Raw genomic sequence first — 20,629 nt, 5'->3', positions numbered from 1 at the left:
TGAATTGGAAGACCCATAGGACTCATATAACCAAGTTCACATGACACATTATAATAAAACCATGCAAAGCAAAATCAAAAACAAAGATTATAGGAGGCGAAATAGAGAGCAAAGCAGGCACAAGCACGTGAGAGCCTCTCCCAGGGGAGTCATGAAGAAGACATTCAATTACTCCAGAAAATCTCACTAGAGATGTAGTGCCTGGAGTTCTTACAGGGAAGGTGAGTACATAGATGTCCTCTGCCTCGTGCCTATTAAAATTCTAAAGTCCCAAAAGCAAACCTGGTGTTCAGCATAAATGGCTTATACAAACAGGTTAGGCACAGGGAACAGTTCACAAACAATTTAAGTGCCCTTATTGGTGCTGGGACTAATACGACCCCAAGTCCCCACATGGCAGCCAAGAGCCAAGCTTACAAATAGGTCATTCTAAGGAAAGCAGCCTTAGGCATGCTATGGTGACTCTCCTGCATGATCATAATCATGGAATATTATTCACCAAAGCTATAATATTTACTGTTAATTTTCAGAAGGTTTGATGACCTCTGTGTTCTTAGAAGAGATATAATATCTTGGGAGAATTAACGATGATAACTGATCTCTATTTGCTGAAATAAACGAGAGTGGATAAAAACAATATGGCACTACACGTTATAATAGTCTCCCCAGGCTCATCCTATGTGCTGGCTATTTTGGATCTACTTGACATAAGTTAGAGTCATTTGAGAGGAGGGACCCTCAACTGTGAAAAATGCCTCCATAAAATCAGGCTGTAGGCAAGCCTGTAGGGCATTTTCTTAATCAGTGATATATGTTGGCTGGATCAGTTCATTCTGGATGGTGCCAGTCCTGTGCTGGTGGTCCTGAGTTCTATAAGTAAGCAGACTGTGCAAGTTGTAAGAAGTAAGTCAATAATCAACAATACTGCGTGACCTCGGCATCAGCTCCTGTCTCCAGGTCCCTGCCCTGAGTTCCTGCCATGGCTCTCCTCAGTGATGGACTGAGGAAGCCTTAAGGTAAAATAGGTTCTGAATGCCCTGACTTGGTTTTGGTCATAGGATGCAAAGTTGCACTTTTCTATGGCCTCTGCTTCAAGTTTCTGTATTGAATTCTCAAGGTTGCTACTCTGAATTCCTTTCCTGAGTTCCATTTTTGGTGGACTATAAGCTATAAAATGAAATGAAGCCTCTCACCATCAAGTTGCTTTTGGTCACAGTGTTTTATTACAACAATGAAAAGCAAAGTAATATGGTACCATAGCAGATACTGCAGAAGTCTGAACAAGCATGACCCCGATCAGCTCATTGGTTGGAATGCCTAGTCATCAGGCAGTGGCACTACTTGGATGAGGGGGTCTGGCCTTGTTGGACGAAGTATGGCATGAAGAATGAACTTTAGGGTTTCAAAACCCCAATCCGGGCTCAGTGTCTCTTTCTTCCTTCTGCCTGAGTATCAGGATGTAAAACTCTCAGCTACTTCTATAGCACCATGTCTGTCTATAGCACATGTGCACCACCATACTCCCAGCCGTGAGAATAAAGAACTTAGCCCTATGAAACTACAAGGCAGGCCCAAATAAATGTTTTATTCTATAGGAGTTGCCTTGGTCATGGTGTGTCTTCACAGTGATTGATCAGTGACCAGGACAGATACCAAGCCTAGTTTAGAAACGTGAACCTGTGTACTGTAAATCTTATCATACCTTTTCCTTCTCATTGGTCCTAATGAGACTTACCTTTTCTATTCTTCAGCTTTATGGGGAATAATTTCCTGCCTTGTGTATAGATCAACAATCTTCCTAAAAGGCACAGTGAGTGAATGAAATAAATATATTGCAATTCTTGTCCTGAGTAGTAGAAATTTTTTTGCTTGTTTCCTTAAAAGAGAAGCAAACAAGAACATTTATTTTAATTATATTATATTTCATAACACTTGTCTTTAAACCTACCTGAAAATCAAACCTAAAATCATCTACATTGGAGGAAACAATTGGTATAAATTCTAAAGTTATTTTTCTTGTTATTTCTTTTTACCTTTTATAATATATTGGAGGGAAGGTAATCATTATAAAATTAGTAACTACTGTTGCCAGTCTTCAACCTAAAAATATCATATTGAGGGAGTTATCCATCGCTAAAAAGACAGACTTCATAAAAAAGAAACAAGGTGAGAAGAAGTCAACAGAAAAAGTATTTCATTTTTACCACTGTGCAGGTTTTAACTGTAAACTTAAACAACCTATAAAGAGAGTCTGGATGAGAAGTCTATACATGTCCTTGGGAAATTATTTTGATTTTTAACTGATAAATAAAGACCCCAGTGACTGTGGGTGTATGATGCCCTAGACAGGGGGGTTAGAATAATTTAAGGAAAAGAACTAAGTGGTAGCAAGCAAGCAACGTTACATGTTTTTATTCTCTCTACATAATTAATTGTGAATGTGGTATTTTAAGTTCCTTTCTTAACTTCCCCATCAGAATGGACTATAACCTGGAATCATCAAGTAAATAAATCCTTACCTCCCATCTGTTGCCATTTGTCACAGCAACAGAAATAAAACTGGAACAACCATGTAAAAAGCCAACACAGATAAAGTCTTTGAAAATATTCCAATATTGCACAAACTCTGAAATACATTTGACACAGTTCTTGTCCTAAGCATTTTGAATAAGGGATACTCAGCTTGCACTATATACAGAAGGTCATACTTATTACAACTGTTTTTGCAACAAAAATTAGAATGAGTATAATCTAATCTAATCTATTCTCCATTTCTTTATCCCTCACCCATATGTTCAAGGAGTATTGAGCATCAGTTTTAAAAGACTTTAATATATTCAGTGAACTTTAGAACTATTCAAAGAAACAGGGGTATAACTCAGTCAATAAACTTCTTACTTTGAAATAACAAGAAATTGAATTTCATCCCTAGAATATATTAAAGATAGAATTAAACAAACAAACAACAATATCAAGAAGACATAGTGGCACACATTTATACTAATCCCAGCACAGGAAACGTGAACACATTATAGTCCCAAGGGTCCTTGGCTTCCCACCTCAGCCAGTTCAGCAAGTGTCGGGCTAGTGAAAAAGAACCTGTCTCAAGAAAGGCAGTCTAAAAGGAACGGTTCTGAAGTTGGACTCTGGTTGGACTCCAAATACCCACGATATAACACAAGTGAACTTTAACCAAGATCCTGATATCGCTCTTGACTTCTGTAAAATACCATAAGCTTAACCTTTCTGGGCTCTCTTGCTCTTGGAATTCTGGTCCCTGGAGCCTCAACAAGCATAGCCCTTGATATGTGTTGTTTGATGTCTTATAGTGCTTCTCCATTCCAGACCTCCAAAATGTGCAGAATCCTCCCACAAAGCATGTTCAAAGAGATTAAAAACTGCAAGGTCAATTTATCACATTACTGAACCATATTCCAAAAATTTTCTTGATCACCTGACAAAAGCAACATAATTGCAAAGAAGTTTATTTGTGCTTCTAGTTCAGGGGATATAACCTGTCATGGCACAGAGGGCACCAAATGGAAAAATCCAAGGGATCCATGAGCACCAGACTACTTGCTCACAATTTGGTAGTTCAGGAAGCAAAAACAGCTCAGTCTAGAATAGGAACAAGCTAGAACCTTCAAGTGACACATCCTAGGCAACCTCTTCTTCCAGCAAAAGCCCACCTCCTGAAGTAGCCACTCCTCCAAAAACAAGGTCTCGAATGGTAGAGCTAGAGACAGGACCCAAGGAGCTGAAGGGGTCTGCAGCACCATAGGAGGAACAACAATATGAGCCACCCAGTACTCCCAGAGCTCCCAGGGACAAAACTATCAACCTAGAGTACACATGGAGTTACCCATGGCTCCTTACACATAGGCAACAGAGGATGGACTTGTTGGACATCAAAGGGAGGAGAGGCCCTTGGTCCTGGAAAGGCTCGATGCCTCATAGGGGAATACCAGGACAGGGAAGCAGGAGAGGGTTGATTGGGGAACAGTGGGATGGGAGATTGCTTATGTGGAATATATCTAAGGAAAAATCTAAAAAAAGAAAAAAAAATTCTTGCAAACCGAATTGAAGAACATATCAAAGCCATCATTCACCACAATGAATGAATCCCAGGGATGCAAGGTTGGTTTAACATACAAAAATCCATTAATGTATCCCACTATATAAACAAAAAGAAAAAAATTACATGATCATCTCCATAGATGCAGAAAAAGCATTTGAGAAACTACCATACCCCTTCATGTTAAAAATATTGGAGAGATAAGGAATTCAAGGCCCATACCTAAACATAAGAAAAGAAATTTACTGCAAACCAACAACCACTATGAAATTAAATGGAGGCATACTTGAAGCAACCCTGCTGAAATCAGGGAAAATACAAGAATGCCCAATCTCCCCCTATCTAGTCAATATAGTACTCCAAGTGCTAGCTAGAACAATAAGACAACAAATAGAGATCAAGGGTATTCAAATTGGCAAAGAAGAACTAAAAGTATCACTATTTGCAGATGATATGATAGTATACATATGTGATCCCCCAAAATTCTACCAGATAACTCTAGATGATAAACAACTTTAGGAAAGTGGCCAGACATAAAATTAACTCAAATTAATCAGTAGCCTTCCTTTTTTTATTTATGTTTTTATTTTCTATATTCTTTGTTTACATTCCAAATGATTTCCTCTTTCCCGGTTTCCCCCTCCTCGTAAGTCCCATAAGTCCTCTTCCCTCTGCCCGTTCCCCAATCAACCCCCTGCCACTTCTCTGTTCTGGTACAAATGATAAACAGGCTGAGAAAGAAATTAGGGAAACAACTCCCTTCACAATAGCCACAGATAATATAAAATATCTTGGGGTAACTCTAACAAAACAAGTGAAAGATCTGTATGACAATAACTTCAAGTCTCTCAAGAAAGAAATCTAAGAAGATCTCAGAAAATGGTGAGATTTCCTATGCTCATGGATTGGCAGAATTAACATAATAGAAATGGCCATCCTATCAAAGGAGATCTATAGATTCAATGCAATCCCCATCAAAATACCAACACAATTCTTCAAAGACAAGGAAAGAGCAATTCTCAAATTCATATGAAAAGAAAAAAAAACAGAATAATGAAAACAATTCTTAACAATAAAAGAACAGCTGGGGGAGTCACCATCCATGACCTCGAGCTTTTTACTACAGAGCAATAGTGATAAAAACTGCATGGTATTGGTACAGAGACAGACGCATTGATCAATGGAATAGAATTGAAGACCCAGAAATAAAACCATATACTTATGGGCACTTGATCTTTAGCATAGAACCCAAAAATATAGAATGGAAAACAGAAAGCATCTTTAAAAAATGGTGCTGGTCCAACTGGCTGTCTATATATAGAAAAATGAAAATAGACCCATATTTCTCACCTTGCACAAAGATCAAGTCCAAGTGGATCAAAGACCTCAAGATAAAACTAAGTATACTGAATCTAATAGAAAAAAAAAAGTGGGAAAGAGCCTTGAACTTGGAAGGGGAAAATTTACTAAACAAAACTCCAATGGCTCAGGCTCTAAGATTAAGAATTGATAAATGGGACCTCATGAAACCGGAAAGCTTCTGTAAGGCAAAGGACATAGTCAATGAGATAAATTGGCAACCTAAGGATTGGAAAGAAATCTTCACTAACCCGACATCTGATATAGAGCTAATATCCAAAATTTATAAAGACCTCTAGAAACCAATCGCCAAAAAAAACAAACAACCCAATCAAAAAGTGGGGTATAGAACTACACCAAGATTTCACAACTGAGAATTCTCAAATGGTTGAGAAGCACCTAAAGAAATATTCAAAGTCCTTAGTGATCAGAGAAATGCAAATCAAAACAACACTGAAATTCCACCTTATACTAACCAGAATGGCTAAGATCAAAACCCCGTGTGACAACACATGTTGGAGAGGATGTGGAGAAAGACAAACACTCCTCCAATGCTGGTAGGATTGCAAACTGGTACAACTACTCTGGAAATCAATCCGGAGGTTCCTTAGAAAACCTCCTGAAGACCCAGGAATACCACTCTTTGGAATATACCCAAAAGATGTCCCAACAGGCCACAGGGGCCACTGTGTTCATAGCAGCCTTGTTTGTGATAGCCAGAAGCTAGAAACAACAGAGATGTCCCATGACATAGAATGAGTACAGAAAATGTGGTTCATTTACACAATGGAATATTACTCAGCTATTACAAACAAGATCATCCTGAGTTTTGCAGGCAAATGGATGGAACTAGAAACTATCATCCTGAGTGAGGCACTGCAGATCCAAAAGGACATGCATGGTATGTACTCATTAATAAGTGGATATTAGCCACAAAAAGGTCAACAAGCTGAAGTGCCCAAAGTGAGGATGCCTTAGTCCCACTTGGGAGGGAGAACAAAACAATCACAAGTGGGGAGGGAGGGACCTGGGAGGGAAAGTGGATGGGGGGAGGGTTGGGGGAGTTGGAAGGAGACAGGAACCTGATCTGGTATTGGGTGAGAGAAAAGGACTAAAGCCCTGAGGGCCAGCAGAAAGAAGAGAAACAGGCAACCTCAGGAGATAGGAGGTTGGGGGGACCCTCCAAACTACACCAGAGACCTGGGAGGTGAGAGAATCTCAAGACTCAAAGGGAGGGACCTTAGATGAAATGTCTGACAGTAGGGAGTAGGAACTTATAGAGCCCACCTCCAGTAGGAAGACAGGGCATCAAATGAGAGAGGCGGGGACTATCCCAGAGTCACAACTCTGACCCATTGTTCCTGTCTGAAAGAATTACAGGGATGGAAATGGAGAGGAGCCTGAGGAAAAGAAGGTCCAGGGACAGGCCCAAAATGGGATCCAGTTCAAGGGGAGGTCCCAAGGCCTGACACTAATACTGAGGCTACGGAGTGCTTACAAAAACATGGATCTAACATGACAGCACTCTGGAAGATCCAACAAGCTGCTAAAAAAAGGAGTCAGATACTGATTTTTGCACCCAATCAATGGACAGAAACTTCTGACCCCTGTTGTTGAATTAGAGAAGGCTGAAAGAAGCTGAGGAGAAGGGCAATCCTGTAGGAGGACCAGCAGTTTCAATTTATCTGAACCCCTGAGATCCCTCAAACACTGTACCATCGCAGAACACACCAGCTGATATGAGGCCCCCAACACAGATACAGTAGAGGACTGCCAGGTCTGTGTTCATTCAAAGATGATATACCTAACCCTCAAGAGACTCAAGGTCCCTAGGGAGTTTGGAGGTCAGGTGAGGTGGGGGGTAGGGACATCCACGTGGAGACAGGGGGTGGGAAGGAGGTATGGGATGTGGAACAGTCAAAGGGTGAACAGGGATGGGGAATAAAACATGGAGTGTAAAAAAATAAATAAATTTTCAAAAAAAGATAATTCAATAAACTAAGCTGACCATTAAAAAAAAAGAAAAGAAAAGAGAAGCTACTACAATGGAAAAGAGGGCAAGCAAGTGTAAAGTGCAACCTCTAAAATCAACAAACTAGAAAAGTTAACTAATGTGTGGAGTAACACAAATTTATTGTGAAAAGTAAAATAGGACTTCTGCTTTTTTTCATCTACTACATGCACTGGCTTTTTAAAAAATTAGTTACTTATCTTTGAAGATTTTTCATTGCTTTCAGTTTAAGAATTCACCCAAGGATAAATCATAAAATATGTTCACATTCTTGAAATACCTTCTTTGCTCAGAAAATAACAATAACAGGGTCACAAACTGTATCAGATTAACAGCTTGATCTATAAAATGTAAGAAAGATGGCATGAAAAACAGGTGATGCAGGACCAGAGAGATGGCTCAGCAGTTAAGAGCATGAGATGTTCTTCCAAAGTACCCTGGTTCAATTCCCAGCACCCACGTGGCAGCCCATAACTGTCTGTAACTCCAGTTCCAGGATCTGAGACTCTCACATACATGGAGAGACAGAGAACTCAGACAAAAAAAAATCAATGGACATAAAAATAATATATATTTTTTTAAAAAATTGTTTAATGAAAAAAACAGATGATGCAGAGTAAAATGTTGAACATCCAAGATGAAGTTCACTCCTTTTAATAAATAATTTAATTTCTGCAGTCACTGTGGATGAGGGCATAGGAGCAGAAAGAATTAATAAAAAGCACAGATACTCAAAGAAGCATATGCAGAACAGATGATAAATGGAACGGAGAGCCAAGTTAGGAGGCTCTTACTGAAAACTGGCAGAGAACAACACAGGATGGAAGTGGGTGTCCAATCATACACATCATACACACACACACACACACACACACACACACATACACACACAGGTAAATAATCTGTATTTTATGCGTCTTCTGGTGTCAAAGCTCATAAGTACCTGATTAAATGAGCAGCACAGCAGCAGAGGGGAAAGGGTGATGTGAGCTTATACTCAGAACAAGTCAGACATGGGAATCAAGTACACACTAAAGAGGGCCATGTAACAAGCACGGCTACATATTCATTTTGAAGACAGATATGTTTCTGAAAGTCACTGAATGCATCGTGTGTGTGTGTGTGTGTGTGTGTGTGTGTGTCTGTGTGTATGTCTGTGTGTCTGTGTGCCTGTGTGTCTGTGTATGTGTGTTAGTTAGGATTTGAATTGCTGTGAAGAAACACCATGACCAAGGTAACTCTTAAAAAGGACATTTAATTAAGGCTGGTTTATAGATCCGGAGATTCAGTCTATTACCATTAAGGCAAAGAAACATGGCAGCACCCAGGCAGGCATGAAGGTACATCTCATTCGGAGGGCAAATACATACATATTTTTATAAAATAACATTAATATATATTACATGAAAGTGATGTTACTCTGTTATTGACAACAACTAACAAGTCATCACTTGTAACCAAGTGATGTACCAAGGAATAGCTATAATGCATAACAAGAGTAATCCTAAGAAAATAACTTACAGCTACAGATGGCACTATTAGAAAACCAGACAGATATCAGATAAATAACGACATAGCTAAGGATCTTGGAAAAACAGTAACAAGCAAAACTGAAAATTGGCAATTTTTTTAGAAAAAATTATGATCAGAGAATAAATTAATGACATGAAAATAAGAAAACAATACTATCAATGAGACAAAGATTGGTAGACTAGTCACCAGGAAGCTGTAGGACACCAAGAGCATCCTATTTCCTGAGGAAGCCTTTGGAGCCCTAAGATTAACCAACTTGGAACACTACTCCAGAATTCCTTCTCAGTAGAATTCACTTAGGACATAGCCCGAAAAAGTGAGTTGGTCATGCTTCCCTGAACTCCACTGTCTAGCTGTGGACTCAGTCCCAAGGAACACAAAAGTATCCTGCTTCCCATGGAGGCCTGAGGGACCCCAAGAACTACCAGTTTGGAATATTTATCCACCAATCCCTTGCCAGTGGGGTCCACCTGAAATACAGGCAGGAAAGTACCCTCCATTCTCCCCACCTTCCTGAGAATTCCTGCTGACATTAGAATCATCCAGCCAACACCAAGGAAAACCAGGTGCCTAAAGGACAGCATAAGAACAAATTCAACAACACTCAGAGCAATATGGCATCATGCGAGCCCAGCTATCTTGCAAAAACAAACTCTGGATATCCTAATGGAACTGAAGTACAAGAAGGGGACCTTAAATCCAATCTTCTCAGGGTGATAGAGGACATGAATAAGTCCCTTAAAGAAGCACAGGGAAACACATTCAAACAAGTACAGGCTTTCAAAAAAGAAGAAAATAAATATAAAGAAATACAGAAAATATAATCAAATAGGTGCAAGACCTGAAAGGTGAAATAAAAGCAAGAATTAAAACAAACTGAGGCAATCCTGGAGATGGAAAATCTAAGAAAGAGAACAGGAACTACAGACACAAGCATCACCAACAGAATACAGGATATGGAAGAGAGAATGAATCTCAGGCATGGAATACATAATAGAAGAAATCAATATATCAGTAAAAGAAAATGCAAAATCTAAAAAGTTTCGAGCACAAAATATCTGGGAAATTAGGGTCACTATGAAATGACTAAGCCTACGAATAATAGGAACAGAAGGAGAAGATTCCCAGCTCAGAGGCCCAGAAAACACCTTCAAAAAAACAACAGAAGAAAATTTTCTGTGCATGGCCCAACAAGAGAGAGCTGGTTTCCCAGCAATGCTTTCACTTTTAGGCTCAGAGGTGAGATCTCCATATTCTCTCCTATAACTGTATGGAGGGCATCAGCTAGCACACAGGACATATAAACAGAGGAACACCTGGGATAGGAGCCTTCCAGTCACCATCTGCACCCAAGAGCCAGGTGGTTCCACAGCCCTCTGTGCATGTCCTTCCAGGAGAGAGCTGGTCTCCCAGGAGTACTGACACAAAGGCTTGCAGAGGGACAAGCCACAGTCAGAGACAGCAAGACCAGCTAGTACCAGATATATCCAGATGTCGAGAAGCAAGGGCAAGAACATAAGCAATAGAAACCAAGGCTACTTAGCATTATCAGAAGCCAGTCCTCCCACCACAGAAAAACCTTGATTCCCCAACACACCAGAAAAAGAAGACTCGGATTTGAACTCACTGCTCATGATGATGATAGAAAACTTTAAGAAAGACATAAATAACTCTGTTAAAGAAATACAGGAGAATATAAGTAAACAGGTTGAAGCCCTTAAAGAGCAAACACAAAAATCCCTAAAAGAATTACAGGAAAACACAACCAAACAAGTGAAGGAATTGAACAAAACAATCCAAGATCTCAAAATGGAAACTGAAACAGTAAAGAACCCACAAAGGGAAACAGCACTGGAGATAGAAAACCTAGGAAAGAGACCAGGAGTTATAAATGCAGTCATCATCAAAAGAATACAATAGATAGAAGAGAGAATCTCGGTAAAGAAGATATCATAGAAAACATTGACACAACAGTCAAAGAAAATGCAAAATGCAAAATGCTCCTGACCCAAAATATCCAAGAAATCCAGGACACAAAGAGAGGACCAAACCTAAGAATAATAGGCATAGAAGAGAGAGAAGATTCCCAACTTAAAGAGCCAGTAAATATCTTCAACAAAATTATAGAAGAAACCTTCCCTAACATAAAGAAAGAGATGCCCATAAACATACAAGACGCCTATAGAACTCCAAATAGATTAGACCAGAAAAGAAATTCCTCCCGTCACATAATAATCAAAACACCAAATGCACTAAACAAAGAAAGAATATTTGTTTTAAATACAGCCTGGATTTTATTTCAAAATGTTTCTAGTTTCTAATATATTTCAGGATCCAAGGCACTGCAAGATTCTCTCTTGGGAGTCAGTCACCACCAAACAGACAATGAAACCCAGAATTTTCTGTCTCTCAAGTGCTTGGCTGCCTCCAACCTGCTGCTATCCTTCACCCTGTAAACATCTGCTACAGACCCCAGCAGACCACTAAGCACACCCTCAAACAACCCCAAACTCTGTCTTCCTAGTAGCTCAAGCATATTATTGCATCCATTGAGGAAACACAACACAAGCAAAAGGCACTCAGAAACGCCATGGGCCAATTCCTAATTGCATGTGCAAGAGTTTTCAAAGATTTTAGAATGTGCTGGGTGATGGGAACATCTCAGTGGGGAGATCTAAGAAGCCAAAAGTTCCATGCTCAGTGTAGACTCACCACCATGTCACCACAAAGAAAGAATATTAAAAGCAGTAAGGGAAAAAGGTCAAATAACATATGAAGGCAGACTAATCAGAAATACACCAGACTTCTCACCAGAGACTACGAAAGCTAGAAGATCCTGGGCAGATATCATACAGACCCTAAGAGAACACAAATGCCAGCCTGGACTACTATACCCAGCAAAACTGTCAATCACCATAGATGGAGAAACCAAGATATTCCATGACAAAACCAAATTTACACAATATACTTCCACAAATTCAGCCCTTCCAAGGTCAATGAATAGAAAACTCCAATACAAGGAAGGAAATTAAACCCTACAAAAAAGCAAGAAAGTAAACTTGCATTAACAAATAAGGAAGAAGATAGCCACATATATATAACTCTATCTTTAACAATAATGATACAAGGAAGAAACAATCACTTTTCCTTAATATCTCTTAATATCAATGGACTCAATTCCCCAATGAAAAGACATAGACTAACAGACTAGATATGCAAACAGGACCTAGTATTTTACTGCAAACATGAAAATCACCTCAGTGTCAAAGACAAACACTACCTCAGAGTAAAAGGCTGGAAAACAATTTTCCAAGCAAATGGTCCCAGGAAACAATCTGGAGTAGCCATTCTAATAACCAATAAAATTGACTTTCAAGCAAAAGTTATCAAAAAAGATGAGGAAGAACACTTAATACTCATCAAAGGAAAAATCTACCAAGATGAACACTCAATTCTGAAGATTTATGTTCCAATTTAAGGGCACCTACATTCACAAAAGAAACTTTACAAAAGTTCAAAGCACACATTGCACCTCAGACAATAATACTCAGAGACTTCAGCATCCCACTCTCACCAATGCATACATCATGGAAACACAAACTAAACGGAGACACAGTGAAACTAACAGAAGTTATGAACCAGATGGATTTAACAGATATCTATACAACATTTTATCCTACAACAAAAGAATATACCTTCTTCTCAGCACCTCATGGTAACTTCTCCAAAATTGACCATATAATCTGTCACAAGACAGGCCTCAAAAGTTACAAGAAAATTGAGACAATCCCATGCATCCTATCAGATCATCACAGATTAAGGCTGATCTTCAATAATAACAAAAACAATAGAAAGCCTACATACACATGGAAGCTGAACAACACTCTATTCAATGATAACTTGGTCAAGACAGAAATAAACATATCAAAAACCATCTATAAAACAAGGCCAACAGCAAACTGAATGCACACAGTCTGCACAATGGGAGAGAAATCTGTGCTAGCTATACATCAGAAAGAAGATTAATATCTAGAATATACAAGCAAATTCAAAAACAAAATAGAAAATCAACCACATCAATTGAAAGTGAGCCAATTAAAGAATGACAATTAAGATAAACCACAAATGATCAAAAAATGTATAAAAAAATTCAGCCTCACTAACCATTGAAGAGATGCCAACTAAAATATACCAAGGTTCCATCTCACCCTAATCAGAATAGCAGTCATAAGGGAAGCAAGCAATGAATTGTAATGAGAAAATGGCTCAGCTGTTAGAGAACTTGTTGCTCTCCCAGAGGACCTGGGCTCAGTTCCCAGCATCCATATGGTGGCTCACAACCATTTCAGAGAATCCAGTGTCTTTTTCTGGCCTCCACAGGCACCAGCCATACATAGACATTCCTAAGTGGATGTCCAAAAGAACTCCCAGTCATTTGTACCACAGACATGTTTACATATCAGTCTTATTAAGACACCATCCACAATGGCAGTGTGTGTGTGTGTGTGTAATTAATAGCATTTTCAGACACAAACCAAAATGAATTTATGCCATTCTCAGGAAAATAAATTCAACTAGAAAGAATCATATTAAGAAATTACACCAGTGTCAGACAAATATGTCTTCTCTAAGTTCCTACATTTCATATACATAAAATCATGTCTATATGTACATATAAATCATGTATATACAAATACACATACATACCTGTGATATTATATGATATATTATTATATATAATTAATTCTATATGATATTATTATATATATTTAGTATCACATAAATCATATAATATATATAAGAGTAAAGTAGAGACCAAACCGTCTAGGAGAATAAAGGAGAATAGGATGGGAAGTAAGGTAGGGGAAAATAGAGAGGTATGGTAAGGGTGAAAAGTGCTGACCACTTCATAAATACGCACATTTAAAATATATGCACATTACATGTATATATATAATGAGAAGAGACAGAAAAGAAGTCCAGAGAGTCCGTAAAATAAACAGAAATATGTAGCAGTAGGAGTTGCAGGACAGGGGGAACCAGTAGAAAGTCTCAGATGCCAGGGAAGCAAGAAGGTCCCAGGAACCAATGCGGCTGACATTAGCTGAAATACCCAACAGAGGGGAGAAAGAACCTGAAGAGATCACCTCCAGTCAATAGTCACAGTTCACAGTTGAGGGATGGGGCCACCCACCCATCTGAAAATTTTTAACACAGAATTGTTCCTGTCTAAAGAAAAAACTAGCACCAAAAATGGAGCAGAGACTGAAGGAAAGGCTATCCAGAGACCACAGCACCTTGGGATCCAGCACATCTGCAGACACCGAACCCAGCGTTATTGCTGATGCCAAGAATTACTCCCAGAGTACTTTCAGTATGGCTGTCCTCTGAGAGGCTCTGCCAGCATCTGACTAAGACAGATGGAGACACAGGCAACCACTGGACTGAGCCCAGGGACACTACTGGAAGAGTTAGGGGAAGGACTGGAGGAGCTGAAGAGGATTGCAACCCCATAGGAAGAACAACAATATCAACTAACTGGACACCCCAGAGTTGCCAGTGACTAAATCACCAACCAAAGAGTATATATGTATGGGTCCAATGCTCCAGCTACATATGTCGCAGAGGATTACATCAATGGGATGGGAGGCCCTGGGTCCTGTCGAAGCTTGATGCTCCAGCACTGAGAGATGCTAGCGGAGTGAGGAGGGAGTGGGTAGGTTGGGGAGCACCCTTTTAGAGGCAAAGGGAAGGGGGAGGAGATGGGGGATTGCAGAGGGGAGACTGGGAAGTGGGACAATATTTGAAATGTAAATAAATAAAATAAGCAAAAAAGTCCATATAGTATTACATATAATGAATACAATGAAAAACTTAGATTTTTTTAAACAACTTAAGCCATTACTAGGCTATTTTAATAAGAACGTTAGCTATTTTAATATATGTAGTAGAGAAAACAATGCTTACCACAATGCTTTGAATGTCCCAAAATTCCATCAGCTTTCATAGCTTCACATAATTCCAGGTACTGAACACATTGCTGCACTGCTGTAGTTATCTGAGGAAGAAATAACAATAACTGATTAGTTTCAGAAATATATAGTGTCCAAAAAGCCAAACATCAATCAAAGCTATAAAAGTATCTAATGATGTGTGCGATATGAGATCCTATCACTGAGCACGCTAATTTTTAAAATAATTTAACAAAAAAGAAATTGGGACAATTACTCCTATACAAGTTAATAATTGTTAAAAATTGAACATTAGGTGCTGGGTAGATGGATAAGTGGTTAACAGAGCTTGTTCTTACGGAAGACCAGGTTTAACTCCCAGAACCCACATGGTGGCTCACAACCATATATAACTCCAGTTCCAGAGAAACCAAAAACCTTCTGATTCTGCCATCAGCAGGCACACACATGGTACACAGACACACATGCAAGGCACACATATTTAAACATTTTTAAATAATAAACTATATTTATAGAAATAAAATCTCATTCTTTTTCTAAATGCTCTGTTTACCCAACAGAATCGGTCTGTGCCTGTTATTACAAAAGTCTCTTCACAACTCCCTCGACTTTCTTCTCACCACCCAGAAACACGCCAAGTGGATCAAGCATTTGTTTCCACCTCAAATACCAGAATCACATACAACTAATAAAAAAAAAAATTCAAGCTCTAAAGAACAAGGTCACAGTAAAAAATGATGTTGCCCGCAAAGGTCTCATTTATCATGCCTCCATTCTTCACAGCAGAGATTCCCAACCCCCTTCATCACAGACATACTTCTCTTTAAGTTTTATTTATTTATATTATGTATGTGTATGTGCCTGTGTGAGTTTCTGGGCACCATATGCACTCAGAGGCCAGAAGAGTGCACTGAATCCCGTAAAATGGAGTTACAGGTGGTTGTGAGCTACCTACCATGGGGGTGCTGGAAGCGATCCTGGTTCCTCTACAGGAGCAACAAATGCCTTTAGCCACTGAGCCCTCTCTCCTGACCTACAGACATACTTCTTATAGAGGCCTTTTAGTTCTATAATTCTGCCTTATAATTTCTGAACAAAACAGATGCCCTCAGTAAGATAAAGACTGGTGAGAATTGAATTTGGTGACATTTTTGGTGACCATCAGTCTCAAGTGGTGGGGTCAACAAGAGTATAATGAAGGAATAAGAACTGAAAATTTAAAGGCACCTAACATAAAGAACTGAATAACAGACAACTTCGGCTGGTGTACGGTGCTGGAGCAGGGTCATACTACTTTTCTGATGGGTAGGCAATGGTCACATGGAGGTTCGTTTTCTGACATTGCTGTTTTGTTTGGTTAGTATCTCTAAGAATGGTAAGAAGGCTTTCCATATACCTAAACTGTTTCTACAAATACAAATGTTCACACTGCACCTCTGCTTTCAGTCTACTAATCTGAGACCCTGGATCAAAGCCAGCCAAATAACCTGGGTACAGAGGCTCTAAAGGACCTCTCCACAGACAATGCAACTCAACTTATCACATGGCAATCCTGGAAGATGTAAACTGGCCTGAAGAAACCCAAATGGAAAAAGACAGCTAGGACCTTACCCTTTCATAGTCATTAGGCACCGGAATATATCTTTTCTTTTTTATTTCATTCTCTCTTCTTTCATTGTAAACCATGACTGCCTGAAACATAACTGCAAGGTCCTGTGCATCGTCCCAGAAAGTCACCAAATCCATAGGTTGTCTTCAGACTCTTTATTCACTTCCACCTTGCCTAAATCAAACTTCAGGGGTCCGGACCTATTCCTGGTGCGGTATGCATCACACACTCAATATACCCAAACTGACCACATCTACACACCATTATCTTTCCCAGAAAATGTTCTTCTCCTACTGTGACACTTCTGCTAAGGACATTAATCATTACGTTATCAAAGGCTCCAGCAACTGCACACTCAAAAGCCCTGGTCTCTAAATCCTACCTCCTAAATATGGCATCCCTGAATCATCTTTGTATCCTGATTAACTGTCACAGTCTTAACTTATACTTCCATCACCTTTTTGTTCAGACTCTTAACTGTCACTTTTTGCTTTACTGCTTCTCTGTAGTACAACTCTCAACACATTTTCCGACAAAATGAGACTGTCACGTCACCTAAAGTGATCTAAAATAGCAGTTGCTTGAAATCATGAAATTCACAGTAAAATAGAGTTAGAAGAATCATCCTGAGTATGGTAACCCAGACCCCAAAATACAAATATGATGTGTAGTCACCTAAATACGGATATTAGCTGTTAAGTCTTCAATAAGCAGGCTACGATATGTATAACCACACAGTACATACAGAGTAAAGCACTAGGGAGAAGGGGGGAATCTCAAAAGGAAAAGGAAATAGAATGAATAGTTACTGTTGAATTGGGGGGGGGTAAGGAGGACTGGAAGGGGAGAATAAAATGAAAAAGGGGAGAAAGAAGGGGGTAAGAAAGGAGATGCAGGGAGGAGAGCTAAAACTAAGGGTCATTTGAGGGGGTCATATGGAAACCCACTACAGTAGAAGCTTCTACACATATCTCACAGCCAAATGAAGTTTCCAGTGCCAGGAATGAGTTAAATCTAATTGACTTATTGGCCAAAGGGTCCCGTGGAACCCCCAAAACCACACACACTATTGTCAAAACTATTAGTTGTTCTCCACACATTGATGGTAAGGCCCTATTGCTGAAGATAACACCCTCTGAGCATGATAAATCACTGAGCATGAAGACCTCAAGCTGGTGCCCACCTTGAGCCTTCAACCCAGCTGAGTAGTGCTCATGGTGCTGGAAGGTACTCTACACACTTATCAGAGGAGAAGGGTAAACACCAACCCGGCTACAAACACTTCGATCTGCAATGGTAATGTGCCTGCAAGATATGTAGGGGCAATAGGGGCAAAAATGTTGTAGGGCTAACTATGCTGGCTGGTTTTACGTCAAGTTGACACAAGCCAGAGTCATCAGAGAGGAGGGAGCCTCAATTGAGAAAATACCTTCATGAGATGGGCTGTAGTCAAGCCTGTAGGGCACTTCCTTAATTAGTAATTAATGGGAGACAGCCTACCCCATGAGAGGTGGTGTCACCACTTGGCTGGTAGTCTTGGACTCTGTAAGAAAACAGGTTGAGCAAACTATGAGAACCAAGCCAATAAGCAGCACCCGTCCATGGCATCTGCATCAGCTCCTAAATCCACGTTCCTGCCCTGTGTGAGATCTTGTCCTGACTTTCTTTACTATAAACAGTGATGTGGAAGACTAAGCCAAATAAACCCTTTCCTCCCTGCACCAGCTAGTTTTATGTCAATCTGACATCACAGAGAAGGAACCTCAATTGAAAAAAAAATGCCTCCAATAAGATCTGGATGTAAGGCATTTTCTTAATTAGTGAACAATGGTGAAGAGCCCAGCCCATTGTAGTTGATGCCTGCCCTGGGCTAGTATTCCTGGGTTTTATATGAAAACGGGCTGAGTAAGCCATGGGGAGCAAGCCAGCAAGCACTCCCCTCCATGGCTTCTGCATCAGCTTCAGCCTCTGGGTTCCTACCCTGTAGAGGTCTTGCCCTCACTGTTTTTGATGATTAATTATTATATAGAAATCTGAATGAAATAAACCCTTTGCTGCCCAAGTTGCTTTTGGTCATGGTGTCTAATCCCAGCCATAGTAACTCTAACTAAGACAGAAATCAACCAATATTTGACTGGATTTAAGGCACAGTCCGTAAGATGGAACCCATACCTAACACTGCTTGAGTGGCCAAAATTCTGAAACCAGATAAGCCAGGAACCAGGAAGTGAGAGACCTTTGAACACTTAGTCCTAAGGGGGGAGATCAAGTGTCCTCAGGGCTCTGGGAACTCTGCCAAAGAGACATGAAGACTGGAAAAGCCAGTGGAGATGGAAGACACAAAGGAACCAAAACCTTCTAGACACAAGAGGACTGATGCACCTATAACCTCACGGACACTATGACCATGCACAGAGCCTGCACTAAACCAGATGGAGCCCTAATGCTGAGAGGGAAAGTGGACACAAGCCTCTATCTCTAACCCAGAAGTTATCTCCAATTGATAACTATTCACAAAGGAAAATTTTCTCTCTAACAGGGTCTTACTGGGTATATAAGTAACACCTAAAGGCGGGCCCCATGTCCAGAAGTAGTTGACCAACACAGAACAAACTCTTGACGTTTTGGTTGTGAACCCAGTCTTCAAGGTTCAAGACTGACCCATCTCTCCAGGTCCAAAACAAACTCAATGATATTTTTGGAGGTTTTTGGTTTGGTGTGGGTTTTGTTTGTTTTGTTTTTTTCTTCTGGTTGTGTCTGTGACGTTTCTGTGTGTGCACGTATATGCATCTCTGCATCTTATGTGTTTCTTCTCATGTATTTGTCTTTCTGGTCATTTGTTTTGTCCTGCCTCCTAACAGCTGCTAGACTCGAGGTTCTGCCTCAACACATAAACCGTAATCATTGCCTTCTTAAACACTTTTTAAAATTACATGTTTTCATATTTGTCAAGTAGCATGTTTTACTGATTTCTTTTCAACTTCTTTCATATCCTTATGCATTGTTCCATAATGGCAAAGAACATGGGGGGTTTTTGAGGGGGGAGTAAGACATTTATAATATCCATCTGTATTTGGTATCATCTACAGCAATTTTTGCAAATATAGAAACATTTCTCACTGAGTTTTTTTTCATGAACTGTCACTCAAGTATATCAGTATATTTTATAGAAGGAATTCCCTTATTAATAACTGACTTGAGTCAAATTACATGTTAGTACTTAAAATTATGGCCAATTTGCCACATACTCATCTATTTGTTAACTATTTCCCTTACAGAACAGAACTCTTTTTTTTTTTTTTTTTTTGGTTTTTCCAAGACAGGGTTTCTCTGTGTAGCCCTGGCTGTCCTGGAACTCACTCTGTAGACCAGGCTGGCCTCGAACTCAGAAATCCACCTGCCTCTGCCTCCCAAGTGCTGGGATTAAAGGCATGTGCCACCACCGCCCGGCTTCCCTTACAGGACTTTAAGACTCAACTTTTGTCTCTTTATATTTCATAGAAGTCACATTAAAAGTGACTGATTCATTGCCCACTATTAATCATTCCTACTCAGCTTTGTATACTTAAGGCACTATATCACATATCTTTGTGTAATATTATTTCTCATCATAAAAACAGATGTGTACCTTACCAGACATTTATATTTTTTTTCAAGAAGTCTCAGTACTGCAGTTCTGCTGTAATATGCATGCTAAAGTGAAAGAGAAAAGCAGTTAATGTTAAAGGTATGTCATTTAAAACCTATTTCCTCCATCCTTTATAATATCATAAACCGCACCATAACTCAGGTGGAAAATATTATAAACAATGTCAAGCAGGTTTTCCAAAGTGCAATGAATTACAAGCATAGGAACGCTAATTACATAAAAAATACCATATGTCATTTAGGGACAGATTAGAGCTGAAGAGAACAATTCGTACCAGTGCATGATTCAAGGGAAAAGGATGTAAACAAGAAAGAGACAAGAGCATCAATTGTATACTGACCAAATACACGGAATTCTGCAAAGGTGAAACACTCTAACAAGACAGCATCTTTGTCACCTTATGCCAGTAATATTTTCATAT

At 39.5% G+C, this 20,629-nt stretch overlaps 1 protein-coding gene across 1 annotated transcript in view; it reads right to left on the bottom strand.

Annotated features, from left to right (window-relative positions):
- The window catches only part of Tbc1d32 (TBC1 domain family member 32), a 200,223-nt gene that overhangs the window by 141,600 nt on the left and 37,994 nt on the right, over positions 1 to 20,629 (bottom strand). The window contains exons 10-12 of the mRNA XM_052163596.1: positions 20,193 to 20,252; positions 14,946 to 15,036; positions 1,736 to 1,876 (exon numbers count right to left, since the gene is read on the bottom strand). Of these exons, the coding sequence (XP_052019556.1) occupies positions 1,736 to 1,876; positions 14,946 to 15,036; positions 20,193 to 20,252 (292 nt within the window). The remainder of the gene's footprint in view (positions 1 to 1,735; positions 1,877 to 14,945; positions 15,037 to 20,192; positions 20,253 to 20,629) is intronic.

The sequence above is a fragment of the Apodemus sylvaticus genome, chromosome 19 (assembly GCF_947179515.1).
Source record: "Apodemus sylvaticus chromosome 19, mApoSyl1.1, whole genome shotgun sequence".
Lineage (NCBI taxonomy): Eukaryota > Metazoa > Chordata > Mammalia > Rodentia > Muridae > Apodemus > Apodemus sylvaticus.
The sequence above is the reverse complement of the archived record's forward strand: the minus strand, read 5'-3'. Positions and strand labels throughout refer to the sequence as shown.